We start from the raw sequence: 18,026 nt of genomic DNA, 5'->3' as shown, positions 1-18,026 counted from the left end.
AGGGAGAGATCACTCACCAATTACCATCCTGGGCAAAAGAGACTCAATTTGGGGAAAAAATAATTTAATTTATTACCAATCGAATCAGAGTAGGATAATGAGAAATACAACTAAATCTTAAAAACACCTTTCCCAGGCTCACCTTTACTCCTGAATTCTCTCTCTCTCCTCCCCCCGAGTGGAGCAGGGGATGGGGACCTGGGATTTCAGTCAGTTCATCACATGTTCCTTCTGCCACTCCTTCCTCCTCAGGGAACAACTCCTCACACTCTTCTGCTGCTCCAACGTGGGCTTCTCTCTCCACTGGTCCACAGGTCCTACCAGAAGCCTGCTCCAGTCAGGGCTTCCCATAGGATCACAGACTCCTTTGGGCATTCACCTGCTCCAGCGTGGGGTCCTCCATAGACTGCAGGTGGATCTCTGCTCTATCATGGACCTCCATGGGCTGCAGAGGGACAGCCTGCCTCACCATGGTCTTCACGATGGGCTGCAGGGGATTCTCTGCTCTGGTGTCTGAAGCATCTCCTCCTCCTCTTTCTTCACTGACCTTGATGTCTGTAGGGCTGTTTCTCTCATATTCTCACTCCTCTCTCTGCTGCTGTTCTCCCTTCTTAACTATGTTATCCCAGAGGTGCTACCACCATCACTGACAGGCTCAGCCTTGACCAGTGGTGAGTCCGTCTTGGAGACAGCTGCCATTGACTCTGTTTCACATGGGGGAAGCTCCTAGCAGCTTCTCACAGAAGCCACCTCTGTAGCCCCCTGCTGTCAAAACCTTGCCACACAAATCCAAGTCATCTCAACTTTTAAGTGCAAGCCTTGCAGAATCACTTCACCATCTGAAAGCCAAGGGGAGTTTCGTTGATAAATGTGAAATACAGAAAGGCTCTGAAAGCCAATTATGTCTTCAGGGAAACATATATAATCACTTTTTCTCCTACAAGTAAAAGATTTGACTTGTCCATGGCAGGTTTGCAAAGAATTTTGCTGGTGCTGGTGGACAGGAAGGAAATCAGATTCAGCTCACTTGTTAAGAGCTCTGTAAAATGAATATGCTTATGCAGCTTTTCACTCCTATTTTTGTCACTAAGCTATCAGATACAGTTCTGAAAATACAGTGCAGATACTTTTTAGATGCCTCAAAATATGAACCACTTCTGCTTCTTGCCACTAAAGGAAGTGTGACTAAATTGAGTGGGCAAGAATTGAAAAGCTCTTAGTTAGAGTTAGTAGCTCAAAACAAGGGTTTTATAACAACATATGGAATAGAGATATCCTGCTAGTAAAGGAAGGTCAGTGATGTACTTAAGGCACTGGATATGGAGTCACAACAGCTGATCTATTCCTGGCTCTGCCAGACACAATGCAGGCATGTGGGCATTTATAGGTAACAAAAGCAAATTAGACTCAGCTTTCGCTTTTATAGATAAAAAAAACTCTAGAAAATATAAATTCATTAAAGTTCATAAAAATATTTCATGCTATTTTTGTACTTGTTTTTTCCTTAAGCTAAGACAGAAGATTATTATGCAAGACCAATATAAAGTCAGGTAAGTTATTTGTGATACTATCTGCACTTCCTTGAAAGTGCTCCTGTCTGCTTGGCACAGACGGTCATTTTGCCTTTTTACTAGAAGAAGAGTCAGTTAACACCATCAACATGACTGTAGAAACACAGGGTATTTTTTGCATACATTTGGCAAATAACTATTTTCTTTAAAACCATCCCACAAAAGAAAGTTTTCAAAATGTTTGAGTTGTTGTCTTTCTAGTCCTATAGTCCCTTATATAAAGAAATGTAACAAGGCCTTATTCCTCAAACAGAACACACAGTAAAACCTCTTAGAGGGTTAATAATGATTCATTCCTATGCAGAAACAGCTGCACTAAAACAGACCATATTACCTGTAAAGCAACATACATATTATAATATACCTAGGAGCTTCACAGTGAAGTTTGAGCCATCATGATCTCTCTTCTTCTGATTACCCACCTATTAAACGCTTCTATTTTAAGAGACTAATGCACCACAAAAAAGAACCAGCACAATTCATAGCTTCAGCTCTTCCTCTTCTAGCCTTTCCATGGATGAGCCAGGCATTGCAAACAACACATCATGCCAGGAGCAGTTTAAAGGCACAGCAAGATAACCTTAGATCCCAAACCTTGCACTGAAAAACCATCTCCAGATGTCACTTCATAGTTCTCACCGGACCACTGTCCTTTTGCTGGCCAAGAAACACATACCACATAAACTCTGAACTCCTTTTTAATATTATCCTTCAATTACTAACACACGTGTCAGCTTCCTTCTTCCTCCTGGTTATAGTTGTGATATAACCGGGTCAAACTGACCCTTAAACATACCTAACACAAGATTCTTGGATAAAAATTCGCAGCACCTGCACTTTCTGACAGTCAAGACTACAGGCTGGTTGTATTAGAAAATAATTTTCTACCATCTCGATACATTTGTCTTCTGAAAGAGCTAGTTTCATTGGAGAAAGAGAAGGCTTTCTCATGTTAATATTTCTGTTACACAGAAATCAACCAACAACAGAGGTAGACAAGCAAGTTTGAGACCTCCACAAACCATGTATTTTCCTCACAGTACATTGACACTGCTCGGACGCATCAGTAATGGGTTTTATCTTGGAGTCACAACAGTACATATTATCTTAAATCTTATTTAGAGGAGTATATACAAATAATTTCCCAGGTCACAATTTTTGTACTTAGGTTAAATACAATCCCTACTTCAAAACTGCAACGCTGCTCGAATAGTTTAGCAAGAGATTAAAAGAGATTCATATAAGGTTTGTACCAATGTATAAGCCCTGACTACAAAGGCTGCGAGTATTTTTTCATCACTTCTCCACAATACCTCTATAGAAAAAGCCTAGACCTACTCAACACTTTACTCTCCTCTAACTTACACACTGCTTCTTTGCAGTTATCCTACAAATGCCCCTCATTTGGGCCTCAAAAGCTGAGTAGTTTCTGGTTTATAAACTCATTTAGGATTTGGGAAGTCTCCATCCCAGAAGAAAAATAACACCCAACCATAATAAGTTCATATTTCAGCTGTTCCAAAGACCTCTTACTTTAGAGACCTCTTACTTTAGAATATCTTAAGTCTTCTACATGGCTTGGTTGACATAGCAGTTACATATTCCAGTTTTCCATAAAGTCTATTTCTTATGTAAGCTTTTGCCAACTACTGCTGAAGTGTTAACATAAACATTACAAGACTGACATTATCTTTCACACCTAAGAGTCTTCTATTTGTTTGCCCAATGCCTGCTAAAAAAGAATAAAGTTACCAAACTCCTACTGGATACTTAACTTACTTCAAAAACATATTAATGCTTAATTTATAATGTTATTAAATAAGGTCATTGTCTCCTGGGCAGAAGTACAAAGGACAAAGTACAGAACTTTCTAAGAAATAACTTAAAAGGAATCCTTTTCCAAAATCCTTTCAACTCACTTCTGATCTTAAGTTAAGGGGAAAAAAAAAAAAAAAAAAACAGTGAAAAAAAAAAACCAACATCAGACCCTTTTCATTTCATGGTTGCTCCTCATTTCCATGAATGAGAAGGATATTATCCTAAGATCATACTAATGAGTAGTTATGTGGACACTTGGGTAAAAATGGATCTCATTGCCCAGTGAGTTGCCCAGAAGCGACAACTTGCAAACTTCCTTTGAAAGCTTCATGTTCTGAAGTCATCTGATTACAATGAACTCAATGTAATTTACTATTACAAAAGCTACTAATCATGGACTAGAGCCCATCAGAATACTGCTAATTAGAACTTTTAGCTGCGAAATATCTCTTTTTTTCAGATCTATTGGTTATAAAAACACTAGGAAGCCACAGCTTTGCTCTATTTAGAGCAATGGCTCGCTATCCAGATCACTTCAAATTGAGGAAAGGATTTAAACCTCTCATTCAGCATCACAAGCAGGACCCTTAATCTTCAACTCCACAAATCACTTCTTTTTCTGTATTTGAGAAGTCTAAACAATCTTGCTCTCTCCTAGGTCTATCCTAGCTGAACAATTCATATTTTACCCAGAAAATTAACATCTTAACATGAATCTTAACACAACACTACAGCGGAAGTAAAACAGCTTTCCAGGAAAATCTGAAGTTTACCTCCTGAACAAGTCGTACACACCACCACCCTCCATACTTCGAGAAAATCTCAAAGAAGAAAATCACTGTAAAATATGACTTAATGAGAACAATCAGATACAAATATTAAGTGCAACCAGTCAAAAATTACAGATATGGGAACTAAGTAAAAGTATGAAAATCCAGACATGGACACTTTTCCTTTCACTCTAATGAGTAATTATTGTACTAGACAGAAACTAAGCAGACCCTGCCTGCTTACCAAAATGGAAGAGACTATTCCTGTATCCTAACACTGCAACTCACTAATCAGAGAGAGGCTGATGTTAGAGAAACGCCTAATAACGAAAATCACACCAGTCTGGAAAAAAATCTTCTCTTACTAGATTATTCATCTCCCCCTGTATGATTATGGAAGGTTTCACAATGCAAGAACAATGGCAAAAAGCTGAACACTGCTCTTTAATGCAGCTCTAAATTTCGCAGTATGGAAGAGCATAATGCAAGTTTCCATCCTCACCAATTCTCCTCACAAACCTATGGGATCTTAAAGCCTTGCTACACACACTCCTTGCAACCAATAGGTTCAAGCCTGATTGAAAAACATCCTGATAACAAAGTTGTGTCGATCGAGTTGTAAGAAAACCCTCATGTTGCATGGGCTTCCCTCTCACTACATAGCAGTAAGATCTAGTGATCATGAAAGGAAATTTTTGTAAACTTGGAGCCTGCTTCTCAACAGTTGGTACCATTTCTGTGCCATTATCAAGTGCTTACAGCTGTTCATGAATTTCAGGTCTTAATGTAATCAGTAACAGGAGTTACAACATAACTAATACAAAAAGACTATTTATAGCCTAAGAACGCACTCACTGAAAAATCCAATTCTGATCACACGGCAATCTACTGTATCTTGTTTTCCTGTGGATATACTAGCAAGTTAAGAAGCAGACAGACACATCGGTATGCAGCATATGCATACACACCAGAAATAAGCAGGAAGAATCCACCAGTATCCTAATTAGAAGCACAAGCACACCTCTAAGATAACCGATACACATTTCTCTCTCGAGACTTAAGCATTAAATATAATGTACACTATTGGGCTAAAATATGAGCTGATTAGCTGCAAATGAATGTTCTGTGACTGAAACAGGAGAAAAGAAAGTTCACACTATTACTAGAGCAGAGAGGTCTAATTTCTTTTCCCTCTCAATTCCTCCTCCCACAACTGCCCTTCTTCAAAAATTTTCTTTGGCCTGATTAGCATTTTTTTTAATCTTCCCATTTGAGGTGACTCCCATCAGGACTCTAACATGACAGACACATTTAACTATGCTGACTTGAAGGTTTCCCTTTATCTTTGTTCCCAAATTAAAGGCAGTCATAAAGGCGTGAATTCCCTTAGAAGTGACAGCTTTAAACATGCTGAAGACAAACAATGGATATGGCCAGTGGTCAACTGTCATCTCCTACTTATCATTGCAGGATTTCACCACTTGCTAGAGATATATCCCATCTTGTTAAGAGAAATAATCAGTGGCTAGAAAAGTTTGGAATCCCTGAGCCCTGAAATCCCCAACTGCAAGAAGTATCAGTTCTTGCCTCCGTGCAAACACACACATAACAGATCAACACCAATTGTCGGTAACAGGATTCTGATGCCCTTCCACTGCCTGGCCATCATGGTTCCCGCTACACAAGCACCATACAGAAGACTACTCTTGTCCTAAATATACTCATCTCAGTAATCTGCAGATGCAGACACAGATATCAGTTGTCTGCTACTGTACTGCATAAAATAAGGTGGTGAGAAGGGTAAGAGATCTCACGTTTACTGTCCATTTCTATACTTTTTCCTACACAAGGAAATGGTCCTGAAAGCAAAGGCAAGTAAAGCATGGAAGAGATGCAAGGAAGAAACTTAAAAAAAAATCAGGAGTCCTTTTTCTATCTTAATAGTCCCATATCCAATTGGTCCATTTTCCATTACAATTCTAGCTAGATCTCTTAAATACATTGGCACGGCATAAAGATTACTACTGCAAAGAGTTAAAAAGATCATGAAGCAAAAATTGAGGAATTTAAGAAAACTTAATACTGTATTAGTGGCTCTGTAATTATTATGTGAAAGAACAAATAAGTCCTCAGCTATCTATTACGAATAACTTACAAGAAGATACACACTTATAATTAATATAAAATCACTTTACCAATCACAAATATTTAAGACTATTCCATATGCATGATCAACTTAATTCCACCTGGTGAAAACCAACCAGGTTTAATGTTGATGTTTATGTGGAGGTATGTTTTGTTTATGTAAAAATCTAAATTATTCTTTCTGTGGCAACATTTACGCACAGACATAGGACAAGGATATTCCTCTGCTTGTTTCTGTAGTTCTCATGTTCTTATCTGAATAGATAATAACTCTCAGAACATCAGAAATGCAACAATCCAAGGAAAAGCTAAAAACTGCATCAAAATTCCTAACAGAAATTGATCCAAGTTTGAGCTCCATTCTTCCGTTAATGTCCCAACAGTAGGATAACAAAGTTTAACTACGATAAAATCATAACATTTCTGATAATCTTATGTTAGTTTAAGTACTATAAAATATATGGTAAACAACTTGGTATTTTCTCCATCTGTCACACAGCTTTTAATTCAAAGGAGGTGAAAATTCTAAACCTTCAAAAAGAAACATCTAAGTTGCCAGCTTTATCAAACCCATAGTATTGCAGGCAATGTAACTATTCACATTGACTACTCTCATCTCATTCAATACTACGCAACTTCTAAATTGTTTATGTTATAAAAATAGCAGAACATGAGATAAAGCAGGTGTTTACAATACTGGTCAATGAGATGACAAAATAGACCAGAACAGGACCACAGAGGTTTTATCTGACCAGACAAGAAAGTTGAGGAAAAATGAAATGGAGAAAAATCACAAGAAATATAAAAATACGTAAGGCTTGATCTCATTTTTATCTGATTGAAATGAAAACCGCGGTGGCAATAAAAAGAACAATTATCTATGGAGCTCACATATGCAGACATGAACTTTAATTCTAAATGTACATGCTTAAAAACACTCTCATTTAAGTCTTTTATGATCATAAAAAACAATCCTTTGGGAATAGAAAAGCTCTCAACACTTTGGGAGGAGTACTGCTTCAGAAAGCAACAGAATTCAGGCCTTCTAGTTTAATAATGCTTTTAAACAGTAATCCACATTATTTCTTTACTATGAATCATAATGTCAATCTAGAATAATGATACAAATTAGGAATGTTACTAAACTCTACTCTCATTAACCTAGTCTGTGAGACCCTGGAAGTCAGATGGGAATGTTTATGTTTTGATCAAAAGACAGTTCAGACAGTGGTTCCTAAAGGGAATATGTCAATAATGTTCTGTTGTTACAATACTGACAACTTGCGTCCTCCACTTATCACAGTATCATTTACTGACAATGCTACCAATGAGAAGCCACCTGAAAAATATCTGTCTATAAAATATTTATTTAATCACAGATCTGTCTATGGCAGGTATGGAGCCGCTACAAAATTACCTAAGCTTCTCAGTTTTCCAGTCTAACCTTAAACAAATGCACCTGTCCCTGGGAACAACTATGAATAAGAACAGTGTTAGTATCTATCACATCTCATTCCCTTCTGAAAACTGTGAGATTGAAGCTCCATCCATCAGTTTCATCTTTTAAAGCCAAGCTCAATAAAACTGAGTTACCAAAAGTGACTGAGCAACATTAGAGTAGAAGTGCCCTGCAGTTTCAGTTGGCTTAAACTGTCAAAAGGCAGTTTCTTGTATTGAGAAAACAGTCCTAAAAGAAAAAATAAGAAACTCCAGTTTTGACTTTCAGGCTGATGAAGCCCAAACCAATCAAAATCAAAAGGATGATTAAAATCATTCTGATTTGACAAACATTGGCAAAACGTCTAACAGAATCCTTGACAGTACTGATTTTATACAGCTACAAATAGTAAAAATTTAAGTCTAACATTTGCCTGATGTAAGGGAATTAAACAACGAGCTTGCAGAGGCAATATCTTAGTAACCAGAGTTAGAGTGACCTTGTTTTCTTGCTCATTAGAAAGGAAAAAAAAAAAAGACAAAAAAAAAAAAAAGACATGCTATTTTTGTGAAGTTAGAATGTTCAGAGGCTTTGCTTGGGTTGTTTTTGAACAGTAACAAAGTACAAGGTTAATTTGTAATAACATTGAGGGTTGATGTGAAGTCTGACAGAAAACGATTTATTTTTTCTATAAGAAAGATACACTAACGAATGAACCAATGTAAAGAAGATAAAGTAGAATATAAAGAGACACAAACAGGTGATTATTCTGAAGCCTCCTCGGGTTCATGTATCAGACAGCTTGTGCTAGGCCACTACAATATAAACCAGGTGATATTCCTTATTGCTAAAATGAGAAATTGATCAATCTGCCTCCTGATTTTTACCTATATAGACCTGTGACTTTCTGCCACAGTGTTAAGGTGACTGGTCAAAGCACAAAGGCTTTAAAACAATAAGTTTTAATAGGGCTCTAAATAATTTTAATCTGATGCGATAGCAATGAATCTTTCCTTGGCGGGAAGGCACAGCCATTTAAATGAAGAACAGAGCACAGAAACTAGAGAAAAAGACCATCAGATGGGACACCACAAAAAGGAGTCCCAACTGAATCAAGTCTTGTATTACAGACTTCACAAAAAAAGACCTTTACATTTGTTCTGTATAGGATGTTTTTCTGTTAATCTATAAACTGGTTGGAAAGACTTTTTCCCTTCCCTTCCGCCTTTCAATTTCTAAGTCTTTTTTGTGTAATTTAAGGGGAAGACATGAGAAAAACAGATACATGTTTAGGAGCTGGAAAGAAAAAAGATTGAAAACTGATAAAGGAGATATGTGCAACTCTCTCTAACCTGGAAAGAAACGTGGCAAGAAACAAACAGACTGAAATAACACAGTGAATTTAACTAATGTATCTTTTGATTGGAAAAGATATTTCAACCCTTGGAAATTGCTTGCAAATTCATTATTTATTACATTTCAATAAAAAAATCCTTTCATTTTTGCATAGTGTAAAGGTCAAGTGAAAACAGGTATTTCAGACAAAAAATCTATCATGAAAATCTGAGTATCAGATACTTAGCCATTTATGCCTGCTAATAGAATTACTCGCAAAATTTTGAAGAATGAGGTTTCAAGCAGGTACACTAGAAGACCCTGAATTATAGCTGTAAAAAAAAAATTAAATGGCACTCCAATTACAACAGTCAATGGCCAATATTATTCACAAACTTAGAATAGCACACATTTAAAGAAACATTTGTTCTTTATCTTAAAGTTCCCCTCAGTTCTTCTTTGACAAAGAGATTTACATTAAAATCTTTGTCAATGCAAAAAGAGAAGTGACAGTCCACTACAATCAAAAGTGTATTTGAGGTCTCTTTATACGACTGATTTCCTGGAAAGAACATTGTGGGAGTATATTTGGATTCTAAATGATAAAAATGTCTTGATGTTTAGAGTATCAAGACAGACAAAAGAGGCAAGATAAAATTCCAAAGATTTGAGTGTTCTTCACCTTGAGATTTACTTGAGTTTTATTTTTGCACTTCTAAATTAATTTAAAGAAACAAGGCACTAATTACCTTGAACTACTTTTGTGATGAAACATTTTTTGGCTTATCCTTGAGCAGGGCAAGAACTGTCACTCCAGTGCAAACGATCCAAGTTTTGTTTTCAGAAAGACTTGAAAACTAAGCTTTCATAAAACTATAGTAATCTCTTTTTAGTTCATTTGACTAAAGAAAATCAAAAGTATACTAAAGAACAGAACAAGTTTTCTTACAGTTAACACTTTTCCTACTAATATCTATTTTGATCATAATTAGAGACAAAAGTACAAAGTGTTTTATATTTTCAGTTCTTTGTCACTTCTTAGAGAACTCAGACTCAAAGACACAATTAGATTTTCCACATGAGTTTACAAACTCCACCTAATAACAGCAAATGATCAATTCCTCAGGAGAAGGCAACATTTCCCATCATGAACCTAGCTGACCATGCTGTGTTGGGCATGAGGGGAAAGCTGGGGTTTTTTTGGCTTTTTCAGATAAAAGTCTTCCATCTTGAAGCACACAATTTACTTTATCTGAACATACATAAATATAACATTATTCATGCCAAAAGCATCCAACTCCATCCTACATTGCTTTCAAGGATCCCAAACTCAATGATTTCTTACACAATAGATTATGTAATCCACAAAGGGTTCTTCCCATTCATGCATTCAGCTGTTGATTTCATCTCCATATTGTTCCTGTGAGGATGAGGACATTAAACACATAATCCCACTCCCACTTGTGAAATGTCTCCAAGTTCCACCTTCCCAACCATGGGTGTGATACTGTAACATCAGCTCCACAGGGTCACCTCCATGAAATGCTCTACTGCGAACAGGTCACCCGAGGAACAAGTCTGCATATTCTCAGCACCTCAGTCCAGGCCTGTTCTTTCCACTTTCCCAGCTCCCAGTCCTCCATTTAGGACAATAAAATTTGTCACTACACTGACTCCATACTTTTACTCCTTATTCTGATCTCCATCATTCCTCCTATCTTCACGTTTTAAATTAAAAGAGAAAAAAAATAGCCAAGGTTGCCTCTTAGAGAAAGTTTGTTCTAATTACTTTGTTAATATGTCACAATTATGAGACTGTGAGGATATAATACAAAACTCTTCCAAACTGCAGGGGTGGAAGGAGATGGACAGCTGCGTTGATGAGACAGACTCAACAATGTTCAGACACACAGATGACCTACTTTCCAAGCACAGAGGCAACTCACTATTCTGGTACATTGCTTTTACCAATTTGCTTTTATAAACTTATTTCCAGCAAGTCAACCCCACAACAGACATGCTGCTCAAGCAGCATGTTCATTGTTTTGAGAGGCTTATGACAAAAGATCATCAGAAGACAGTAAGAACTTCAGCTTAGAAAACAAGAATTCAAAATAATATTAATAATCTATTCAGAAGAGGAAAGATTTCAGATGTCACAGGTGCTATGAATAAGAGAGGAGATATTTGTGACAACTTCTTTTTTCCCTGGAAGTAGAAAATCTTTTCTGGAGAGAAAAATGAAACAGAAGAGGCATAACTTCTTTTTTTTTTTTTTTTCCTTTTAGAAACACCTATCTTGATAATAGTTACCTACTAGACATAAGTAGAAATTCACTCTGTAATTTTTCTTTATTATGCCTGAAATTAAAAACACAGCAGAAAAAGAAACTAAATCAGAAAGCACGCAATCTAGAAGAAGAATCATTGAAAACATATGTACATCATCAGTGAGGCAACAGAAAAAGTTCTGGCAGCTGTCAACGCTATATAAAAAAAGTGCTTAAGCGTAGCTGGTTTCTCTTAAGAGTTAGGAAACTGTCGAACTGTAACAGTAACATTCATGACCTTGGGGGCTATTCAATGAAATCTTTGTATATGGATTAGGTATTTGCAGACAGAGCTGTTACAAAGTTGACAAAACAAGAACACGGGATGGAAACACAGCATTTCCAAGCACAGCCTCCACGGCCAACTGTGGGAAGTCGAAGTCACAGCCAGCTCACTTCTCCTCTTTGCACACCTGCTCAGCACTCTCTTTCTCTCTCTCCTTTTAAACCTAAGTAATTATATAAACATATTAGAAGACTTCAACCTGAATTTCAAAGAAATTTTCATAAAAATGTAACTCACCAGTTGCCATTTGGCCTTAACCTTTAATAACTTTAGATGAAAAACACAAGAACAGTCATGTTGAGTCTGACAAAAGGTCTATTAGTCCAGTACCATTTCTCCTGCAGTGCCCATAAACGGATACCGAGGTGAAGGGCTTTTTGACAGAGACCATAGCCTTGTTAAAACGCCTCCAGAAATAAGAGGAAGACTCCTCTCAATTTTTCTGGTAACTCGAAAATGGATCAGGCTTTCCATAGACGCTATTATTATTTTAGCTCACTTCTGTCAGTAAACCAGTTGTTCTTGATCCTGCTTTTACCAAAGAGAGCACTACATTCTTACATGGAAAACCAGGAGCAATGGGAGGACTGTGAGCAGGAATTGTCATAAAATGTATGACGAGCCTTTATGAAGAAATAGAAGTGACATCAGCGAAGCTGTGAACTTCAGCTTCTGAGAGACTGAAGCTAACACTTGGCTGGCTTAACTGATCAAGCCAGTCAGTAATTTTAAACATGACAGGCCACAAAAGGCAGATAGTTGACCTTTGTGTGTTAAATCATGCTTGGAAAATCTACTTTCCAGTTGCAAGCACAAAGATTACCACAATGAGTGCAATTTAAGCCAGCAACATGAGTAATTTAAACAAATTTTTTTTTAATGTGATTTCTAGTCTTTACGTTCTGAAAGATAACATTACCAATTCAGTGGTTTTCCTGCCCCTGCAGAGACAGTCAAAGCTTCCGCCTTGCCCAAGCATGGAACTAGCACAATTTTACCCCACTGCATTAGGAACGTTTAGCTACACAGACCAGAAACGCTTCAGATTAGAATGGCTGTTGTAGGAAAGAACTAAAAGCAATGAAAGTAGTCCAGAAAAAACACCACAGCTAGTTTTAAAGAACATGCAAAATACGGCACGAGAGAGTCAGTGCAGTTTCTCAGACATACATGTTTTTCACTGGAGAAGTGAGGAGAAGGTTCCTCCTTAAGGTGTCACCCATGACTTTTGTTAGTAGAGTTCCCTGGCAGGTGCATAGAAACAGTCATGGCTGGTCAGCTTCAGGAAAGTTAATACAGCTACAAGAAACTTCGACCTTCTTAATGCAAGTCTAAAAACTGAATAAACAGCAGCAGCGTAAGTTCTTACAGCTCCAACATCACCCCTACAACTGTTAAGACAGGGATCTCGCAGATCACCAAACAAGAGAATGCAAAGGAGGTAGGACCCTCAGTCCCACAGGTGTTCCTTGTCAGAACTCTTACCAGTCTCAAGAAAAGAAAAGAGAAAGGAGCCAGGTAAGCTTTCAAAGAGTGAAACAGATCTTCAACACCAGTAATCTCCATTGATTGGAAACTCTTCCTCTTTAACCTCTACCTCTGCTCAGGATAACAAGTACACTGTGTGTGAACTGTATTAAGACAGCACCGCCAGGTCTGTCTGCCCATGCAGGATTTCCCTTGGCTTACAGTTTAAGGTATTTATGGAAATACAGTAACATCAGCCATATACAGATAAACACACATGCATCTAAAATATAGCCATGTACACAGCATTTGCTCCTTTCCCATCAATTTCAGTTTTATTCAATTATCCTAGCAAAATTAGACCTTCAGACAAAAGAAGCTGTTCAGCGACTGTTAAAACCCTCTGTGCTACAGCACTGATGACAGTAATTGGAGGTAGGGAGGAAGGGAAGAAAGAAATTAACTTCTCATTTAAGGACATAAAGTACTGCCTGCCTGTCCCTGGTTCTGCTTTAGCCAAAAAAATTGCAGAGTCACATGTAGAGTCTGTGAAAGAAGAGTCACGTCTTAAGTCACAGATTCCGAAACCTCATTTTCTACAGTCATCAATGACCTACAGAGAAAATTTCACCAAATTACAGAAATATGGAACATCTTTGTTAGAAAAATAACTGAATAGGTAACTGGGCTTTTCCTCAAGCTTTCAAGAAACCAGTTTAGAATTTGTCAGATAATAATTTATAAATCTTACCTGTTTTTTTCTTGAAGTTGCCTTAGGCAACAGACTGGCTGACAAAACTGAAGCAAACGGAGAGCAACACAGCTCAGGAAAAGGATTTGGAATTGATGGGATCTCCAAAATATTGTCATCTTTCTTTTTTCTCCTATTTCAACAAAACACATAATATCAAGCAACAATTGTAACAACTGTTTTTAAAATTGCAATATCCAACCACAGTGCATGAAACACTAAGGCACTAATACCACAATACTTCCTGTTTGCAGCAATTAGCTTTTTTGTGCAGTTTGTTGTTTTTTTTTTTTTTAATCAGTATGCTGAATCTATTAACATACAGTGCTTAGCACTACTTGAAAGCAATCCAAGTATTCAGCTCTGAATATAAAGTTGTTTGAATATGTGTAAGTCTCTGCAGAGTAAGAGCACAAATATATTTATATTGGCTCCTCAGGACATCGGTAAATATTTTGTTGTCCCTGTGTTCATGTCATTCCCTATGTACACATATTACAACAGTGGATACATCTAACTTCTCAGTAACACTTCTTGAGTACATCACAACTGTATTTTAAACAAATGGAAACTTTTTTCCCCCTAGACTCAGGAGTCAAAGTGACAGATAAGAAAAAATAGTGCAAGGCAATACACTCATTTCTGTTTTCAACTACTTTTGTATTTGAATCTCTGTAACTCCACAATAAAATAAATGTCTCAGTAGGTGCTGGCTACTTAAATCTGATTGTGTTGCAATTATCACCAAGCAGCATTTGCAAGAGCAGTGAAGATAATCACTAGTGTACTTGCTGAAGAGCTCGGTTATGCACTGGTTTTAAAGTATCACATTAATAATGTGGTTGTTTAGACTGCTGTGTACATTACAGCGCGTGGTTTTCTCACACAAAATATTGACCAGCACTTGGTCCACTTGATTTCACTTGGAGAGCAGCACCCAATGCACCTTACTTATTTGAGTCTGCCAAATTATAATCAGATTTTTCTACGTGTGTGAGTTCATGGCCCCAAGCTTAATCCTTAGTACCTTCATAATTATCATTCCAGGTTCCACATACTAATTGGTACAGAGTCGGGAAAACTATCAGAGTAAGGTAACAACAGAGAACAAAGATGCTTTGCTTTCTGGAAATCCTCACCGAATATTCCTTTAAAGTGATATTCAGCAGGAGTGAAAAATCCTGGATGCAGTATTTCAAGATTCTGTAAACTTTAGTCTACCAAAACTGACCAGATGCTTCAAGAAAAACCTAGCTCGCAGTTTCCTTTACTAAGAATAGAGACTAATGCCTTTAAGACCAGCCTGAGAGGTAACAAATACAGGGTGCACATCACTGGCAGCAACTGCAGCGGCACCGCTAACGGTGAAGCGGTTTATCTGTTTATCTCACGAACACTGTAAGACATTGCAACGAGAAAGTAGCGGCTCGGTTCGCTTTGACAAGGCAGCCTCGGCAACGTCGTCTCTTTTCACCTCAAACTAGGAAACCTCTAAAAAAAAAAAAAAAAAGGGAGGCGGCGGGTGGGGGAAGACGCATCCACAGCAGAGGGAAGTGTCTGCATGGCCGGGAAACAACTTTTGAGTTCCGGGAAGGAGCGGGCCGGTCCCGGGCCAGGCCGCCTCCCTGCCGCCGCTTCGCCCCCTCCCCGGCCCTCCGCCCCGAGCCGCAGGGCGCTCGCACCGGCGGCGCCGCCGGCCCCGCGCTCCCGCCCGCAGGACGCCCCTAGACGGCAGCGGGCGGGCCCTCGAGGGAGCGGGCCGGGCTGGCGGCGCCCGCCCGGGCTCCGGCCTTACCTGTCGGGGGGCGAGGGCGGCGGGTCGCCCCCGCGGGGGCGGGGAGGCGGGCAGGGGGAGTCCGCCGCGTCGCGGGGGCTGCCGCCCGCGGGCTCCGCCGCTCGCCCTGCGCCGCGCGGCACGGCGGGCAGCGGGGCGGCCATCGGCAGCTGCGACGTCCTGGCCGGGCGGCCGCCCGCGCGGGAGGCACGTCGGCGAGCGGCCCCGGCGCTGCCGGGCGCGTCGGGCGGAGGCTGCTCTCCGCTCCCGCTGCGGAGGAGGCGGGAGGCGGCGGGGGAAGCGCCGCCCGGGCGGCGAGCGGCACCGAACGCCTTCCCCGGCACACGTGCGCGGGCGGCGGCGGGGGCGGGCGGCCACCGGCTCCGCGCTGCGACGGGGAGGCAGCGCGGGGCGGGCGGGGGCTGAGCTGTGCCCCTTGGCTGCCTCCGCCACGCCGGGGCGGGGAGAGCCCTTCGCTCCGCTCCCCGGCGGCGGGCCGAGGCGGGCGCCGGCAGGTGCGCGGCCCCGAGGCCGCAGTGTCACCCGGTCCGCCCGGGGCGTCGGGCCGGGGCGGGCAGCTGAGGGGCGGAGGCGCCGCCGTTTGTCTCCCAGCGGGCCGCCCCGGGCACTCTCCGCCGTGTGCCCCGGCTCCTTCGGCGAGCGGGGGGTGCCGCTGCGCTGCCCGGCCTGGCCTGGCCGGTGACCCCCTGCCCGGCCGGGCAGGGCAGGGCAGGGCAGGGCCGGCCCCTCGCGCAGCGGTGCGCAACGGGGCCGAGCCGCGCACCGCACCGCCGGGCGGGCCGGGCACTTGGCTGAGAGCCCGACAAATCATTAACCAAGCTGCCCCATCCCTCGGTGAGGTCGGGAATTTATGGTTATGCCTTAGAGAAATAAGGAATGAGCGGGGCCGGGGCACAGACCCATTACCTTTGTGCCAAACCAGCAGCTGTAGGGAGGCTGGGCTCCCAGCTGGGCCCGGGACTCGCGGTCAGCCACACGTCCTCCCAGAGTGGAACGTGGGAAGGTTTTTCCTTGTGCCTTGGGCTCCTCCACAGCAGCCGGCGCCGCTGAGGAAGCTGATTCCTGCCCTGCTTTATGTACACAAAATCCTGTGTGGCAATTCCATGACTGCCCTTATCAGCGTTCATCCTATTGCAAAACAAAAATACCCCCTCGCTGTATGAAGAACAGTTTGACGGCACCAAGCAGAGTGCGTAAAATTGTGTAAGTCAGTTTGATAGAAAGTCAAATAATTAAAGCCCAGCCCCTAGTAAAAACAGCTGTATGTGGAAACCACCTGAGTGGACCTGGTGTGCTCAGGGGCAGTAACTGAGATGTCAGACTGGTGCAAATACTGAATGTCTTGGGACATGTATGCTTTGCCGTTTTCCTGAAGCCACTGAAGAAGTCATCACATCACACACAAGCCAATATTTCAATTCTGGAGAAAGATTTTTCTGACGCAGAAGCAAAACTCACGGTTTTCATTTTGGCTGAGTCATAGATGATTTTGCAGAACATTTCTTTTCAATGAAACGAAGGATTCCTTGTCCTCTGAACAGCTCATTCTCTGTTATGCTGACAGCAGAAGTGCAAGTCCAAGTTGATTAACAATTCTTATATACGGAGACTGGCAAACATAACTGGAATTTTACAGTGTCAGATGATTGACTGGATTTGCTGATTGCTTGCGAACAGCCATCTATTTACACAGTTGCACAGACCAGACCACTGTTTTTTGCCTAATTGATTCACTGGTGTAAATGTGATGTGCTAAACCTCACTGTCTTCAAAAGTACAGAAGGAAGGACAACTGGTGTAGATGCTCTAGATAGAAAACAGATCAGGAAGAGATAAAAATCTTCAAGTGGCAATTGTATGTCAATATTAATCAGCATTTTAAAAGTTCAGCCATGAAAAGAAAATATGTTTTGACTTTTCACGCGGGCTGCGCAACTTGTTACATAGCTGCAACCCAACGTACGTGGTATGTTTTTGTGTCTTTGGCTTAGTCAGGTAATTGTTTTAAAATGGCAGGCAAATAAAAAAATACAATTAGAAGGAATATTAGCAAATAAATTAAGTTACTTCTATCTTTCAGAATAACTTTGCTAGGATTCTAATGAGTCATGACAGCAAAAATGCCACTTGTAAGAAAGATCAATAAAAAATTTAATGCTATTATAATTTCACTTGAATGTAGTAATTTAAGAAACAAATTGACTTGAATTTTTTTGTTGTTTCTGCTTCTCATAGTCTGTCCTGATGCTTGCTGCTTTCAGTGCTTCCTATGGAAATAGGAAATATACATGAGAAACATACAGCTCTTGGAAAACTGAGA

General features: G+C 40.5%; 1 protein-coding gene across 1 annotated transcript in view; it reads right to left on the bottom strand.

The window, feature by feature from the left end:
* Positions 1–16,074, bottom strand: part of GRB14 (growth factor receptor bound protein 14) — a 67,146-nt gene extending 51,072 nt beyond the window's left edge. Inside the window, exons 1-2 of the mRNA XM_086615579.1 lie at positions 15,707–16,074; positions 13,912–14,044 (exon numbers count right to left, since the gene is read on the bottom strand). Coding sequence (XP_086471705.1) covers positions 13,912–14,044; positions 15,707–15,849 — 276 coding nt within the window. The 5' untranslated portion in view covers positions 15,850–16,074. The remainder of the gene's footprint in view (positions 1–13,911; positions 14,045–15,706) is intronic.
* Between the last annotated feature and the right edge of the window lie 1,952 nt (positions 16,075–18,026).

Source organism: Tauraco erythrolophus, chromosome 8 (genome assembly GCF_009769465.1).
Source record: "Tauraco erythrolophus isolate bTauEry1 chromosome 8, bTauEry1.pri, whole genome shotgun sequence".
Taxonomy (NCBI): domain Eukaryota; kingdom Metazoa; phylum Chordata; class Aves; order Musophagiformes; family Musophagidae; genus Tauraco; species Tauraco erythrolophus.
This window is presented reverse-complemented; position numbering and strand designations above follow the sequence as displayed.